The following is a 5,000-nucleotide window of genomic DNA, read 5'->3' on the forward strand; positions in this document are numbered from 1 at the left end:
TGGACGATTCTGGATCCATTTTGATTCCATCCGATTGATCATCGCTTTCTCCGTCTATTTTCTCGTCCTTGTTATCAGTTTTGGCCGCATTTAGTTCCCCTTCTTTGTCACCAGTTGGTCCGTCATCTTCAAACCGCTTTCTTCTTTCTGTGCGTGGCTCACTACCTTCGACGCCAACAAAGAACTTTTCCTCGTCCTGTAGGGTAATCTCCGGTGACTTCAAATCACCTTTCTGCTTCTTGATTTCAATTGCAAAGGCTCTTTTCCACGCCTCCAAGCCTTGTTGCTCATAAAGTACCTTTTGAATCCTCTTCCAAATTTCCTCTGTTTCCCGAACATTTAACAAAACTCGATTGACTGGATACAACTCAAGATCACGGTCTCGCAAAAGCTGCTCCACAATAACATTAGCGGCAGTCCTCAAACAAAACACCCCGCCTGCGTCCATACTGTACGTCTCGCAAATTTGAAAAACTTCATCTTGCAGGTTCTCGTCAACAACTTTATTAGCCCAGTCATAATCAACACTTGAAAATTCGCAAGGGATCAAGTGTACATACGTTGGCTTCGGGGGGATCGCCGAAATCTGGATCGGAAACAATATTTGACGGGACGAGTTTCGATTTCGGTGAATAGCAATGTTTAGTTCTTCCACAAGTTCCTTGGACGCCAAAAAGGCCGATGATAACAACGGTACAACAAGATGCGCATTATCTAGTGACTGCACTCTTGAAAAGTCCCCTGACACAGGCTCGCTTATCTTCAAGGAGGGGATTTTTTCGAGCAATAACTGCTTCAAAATTACGGCGAATGTGGTATCACTGGACGCAAAACTTAACGCGAGATCGCAAACAAAGGAATCATCTGATGGAATTTCTTTTGATGTGGACTGTTTTAAATCCGCCCGCACTGATTCAGGTGGATTCTTAGCAAGATGACCATCAACAGACATGTCCAGACCATCAGTACGACCGACTCTCAAGGACTTCTTTTCGCGACTGTAACAACTTAAATCCACAGATGTTTTCAGAATGTTTGATCGCAATACAAAACGGCTTTTTCTGTAGTTTTCCATAGCGCTTTCAAGTGGAAGGCTGTCTTTTCTTAGACCATAAACACGCTCAGTGAGAATGCCATCAGCAGTGGGACTGGTACCTAAATCAATCAAGCAGGAAATGATTATTCCGATACCGGGTAGGTAGTTGATGTATTGGGACATATATTGTACCGGGACATAACATGTATTACTATATACAGTAGCTTGGCTTTAAGAAAAAACTGATATCACTGTTTAGATTTTTTCTCACCAAAATTCACTGTACCAGGAGCCTGACATATGAAAAAAGTAGAAGGTATTCGCGAGAAAATTTTCACCAGAACAATTGTCGCCTAGATTTAATGTGTAGGTCAGTTGTTCCAAACTTGAGAAAAAAAGTGGGATCACCGACTTCCTTTCGGAGAAAAGCGCATTCATTTTATGCTTTCATTTTTGATGCGACGGGACATTGCGGCGCGGTAGAGATGCGCAGAAAAAATCGAGCGAAGGTAGACACCCACTCGTCTTAAAAATGTTGAAAGAACTTGTTGAACTTTTGTCATATTTTTAGTTACTGGGTTCCGATATTCAAAGAAAAAAATTGCCACCAAAAACAAAAGTACACATTTCGAATTCCGAAGTGTACACAAAGATAATATCATAATGGTATATGATATATGACCGTATATCGGGCTCAATTTTAAATTATGGCTAACCATGGAATGCACTTTCAATGCGAATTTCTTCAGCAGGACACAGCTGTTACAACGACTCTCGGGATTGGTTCAGAGAGCGTCGTTTATAAAAACCTCGCTTAACTAGAAATAATTGCTGAAGCAGTTGTCATACATAGACATCTACATCTAAATGTTCCACCACCCGGCAAAGTCTCCTTGACTTTTGGTTGATTCTGAAAAGATGGCCTCATACACCATAAGCCTTAAAGCTTTTGAGATATCACCGCCTGGCCGACCACTTTTTACTGAAAGAAAATAGAACAGTCCACAACATCGAGAACTTCGTTAGCCCGTTCCAGGCTCCCAGATAGTCGGGAAAGCGAAAAAAACTGCGTGCGAAAAAAGAGTGGGGGCTTGAGTCGAGGCGAGCAAGCTAGCTCTTTGCGAAGAGGGTGTGGGCTTTTTATCCTGTCCAGGGGCTGCTTTTACTTTTTCTTTTTCATACCACAAGTCCTGGGACAGAGTGATCAAAATGGAGGATAATACTTCATTTAAGGCAAACTGACGAGAACGCATGTTTTATGAGTCAAATGAGTCATGAGTCATGAGTCAATGGACTCACAGTCAATATAGCAATAATTTGTTGATTAAGCCTAAGCCCTCGTTTCAGTGATTAGGCCTAAGCACTCTCTGATAACTTAGTATCGCGAGGGAAGTCAGTGGTTGTATTGACAGTGAAAATGGTGTACTATTATAATTATGATGATTTAAATTTTAAATCCAAACTGAATCACTGAACTTAAAGCAACAAACCAGGAATTCTCCGTCGAAACTGATATTTGAATACATCACTCGAGACATCAGACGCACAATATTCCCTACCGAACGTTAGTTAACGGCAATAGCGGCAAGTCTCGAGATCTTATCCTGAGGAATGGAACCCTGATCAAAGTCTCTTAGAAAACTGACCGATCCAAACATCGCTCGAAGAAGGTTCCCGCACAGATTTTTTATCATTAACAACGAAACCCACGCTGACCAAATCAGAACAACACACGAATTATTTTGTAACAGATTCTACACAGCAAGATAAACCAAGAAACTGGCAATGTTCTGGGAAACTTTCGATATCATGATAGCTGGATTTGAGGTCATAGGTAAAAAAATAATAATCTGGAGAAAACAAGTCCAACACAGTGCCAATGTCTGTTTCAGAGAAACAAATAATCTCATTATTTAGCGTTCAGGACTTGTTAATTTTAATCTACTGAAAAAAATCGGACGTGTCAATTGTAACACATAGGTGTCGCCCCTTCTGGGAAAATCGTTATAAAAGAGGACAAATAATTATTCAACTCAGTCATTTTTGTTTTCTCATCGTTTCGTCAGTTTAGTTTTCGTCCGTATTCTATCGATTATAATTTTAAGTTTAGGATTACAGTTTCGGTTCGTTTCGTTTGTGAATAAGGCGTTGTTATAGTTCTTTAAAGTCTTCGAAATAATTTAATGTAAAAACGTAATAATTAAGCTAAGAAATCGTCAGAACAATGTCTTCGTAGCGAACTGATTGCTTCCAAACAAAGTCATTCAAATAGGAAAGGTCCAAAGGAAGATGACAGTTTCCACTGGACTGTACGTGAACAGCGCCGAGTAAAGGGTTAATGAATACTGGACCGGAGTATTAATTGACCACTTCGAAAACACATCCGCGATGGCTCACCAACGAAACCGGCTTTAAATTTGAAAGAAGATGATCTGTTCGGAATTGCAAAACCCTCTGGTAAAGCTGCAATGAATGGACTTTTATAGCTATTGACAATAGTTTAAGTTATAAACCGAGAAACGCGAATCGTATCGGATCAAATTCTAACGTTTCCCCTTTAAGGAAACCAACTTTAAACAAAGTGGGACCCGAAGACTGTTCAAATTCAAGATAATCATTTACTGGACGTATCTGATCATCCTGAGATATCCAATGATCTCCCAATCCACAAAACCGGTGAGGCAGATTCTTCTTCTTCGGAATGATCCAGAAAAATAGGAAACTTGTCATAATTGAAAAGAACCTGGCTGACGAAAATGCTTGGAAAAAAGGGGTGCACACTACTTACTTATGAGCCAACATAATTACATTTAATTAATATGGAAGATGCCTATCTGGATCGTGATCTGTCCTTTTTAGACTCAATCAACTTTCTAGCCGACTGTTCGGCCCTAGAAATCCGGTTTTCGTCCTCCGGAGAATCCGCAACGGAGATCGTCTTACACATAAGCCGAAACAGTCGTCCAACCACACTCCGAACGATCGGATAACTTTATCGACTCCTGCCATTCTTCCAAAGTTTCTTACCTTCCTAAAGATCCTGCTTGACTTTGTCCAGCCTTAGCTTATTTAAAGAAGCCAAAGCTGAATCGGTTTTAACCTCAAATGATGGGTAAACTTAAGATGCTTCTCGTTGCCAACTTTCTTCCACTTCAGAGAGTGATCGTCCTTGACTTTCTTTCCAACAGATCAGAAACAATCTTCCTGCTTTGCAGAAATAGTTCGTTTAGTAAGATCTTAAAATTTCAAATCTACAGCCTGTAAGATCTTCTCCCGAAACTAGATGAAACATATATTACTCCACATTTTAGAAGCTGCCCATAGAAGTTTAAGTGGTGAGTAATGGTTTTCGATGACCCATTTAAGTACAAATGATGTTTTTATAGATTAAAGATTAAAGATTTAAAAAGCCCTATGTTACTTACAGACAAACAAAAGACTGCCCCTTTTTTTGTTTCCTTTTGTTCTTTGTTTCCTAGTAATAGTTTATTTCGTTAGCGTTAATTATTTAGTGTTAATGTAGTGTCGTAGTCAACCGTAATTAGTACCTTAAAAAATAGTTTGTAAGTTTATTTGTCACAGTTCTTAAAAGTCTCCCTTTTGAAAATACTATTGGAACTAAAGGATTGTAAGTGTCGTGCTTAAACAATAGCTTTGTCAGTAAGTGTTAATTGCAAAATAAATTATTATGTAAAGATATAAATGTAAGCAACGTGTTGTAAGGGTGTGGTGGTAAACATTTGAGGGAATGTTGACAAGAGGGAAGGCAAATTTTAGAAGAAAGTGGAGGGCAGAAACGCTCAAACAGTCTTCAGCAGACCCCAACCGTACATCAAGACAAAACCCCTTTGTCTGCGGTGGAGGAACGAGCGAGGAGAATATTATTGTACGACTCTTTACTGAATTGAAAACGGAAAATCTGAACGCTGGAGTTGACAAAAGAGAATCAGGAAAAGTAAAGTCC

General features: G+C 39.6%; 1 protein-coding gene across 1 annotated transcript in view; it reads right to left on the reverse strand.

Annotated features, from left to right (window-relative positions):
* Positions 1–1,351, reverse strand: part of LOC138015629 (uncharacterized) — a 1,460-nt gene extending 109 nt beyond the window's left edge. The window contains exon 1 of the mRNA XM_068862715.1: positions 1–1,351. This exon is cut by the window's left edge and continues 109 nt beyond it. Coding sequence (XP_068718816.1) covers positions 1–1,219 — 1,219 coding nt within the window. The 5' untranslated portion in view covers positions 1,220–1,351.
* Between the last annotated feature and the right edge of the window lie 3,649 nt (positions 1,352–5,000).

Source organism: Montipora capricornis, chromosome 9 (genome assembly GCF_036669925.1).
Source record: "Montipora capricornis isolate CH-2021 chromosome 9, ASM3666992v2, whole genome shotgun sequence".
Taxonomy (NCBI): Eukaryota; Metazoa; Cnidaria; class Anthozoa; order Scleractinia; family Acroporidae; genus Montipora; species Montipora capricornis.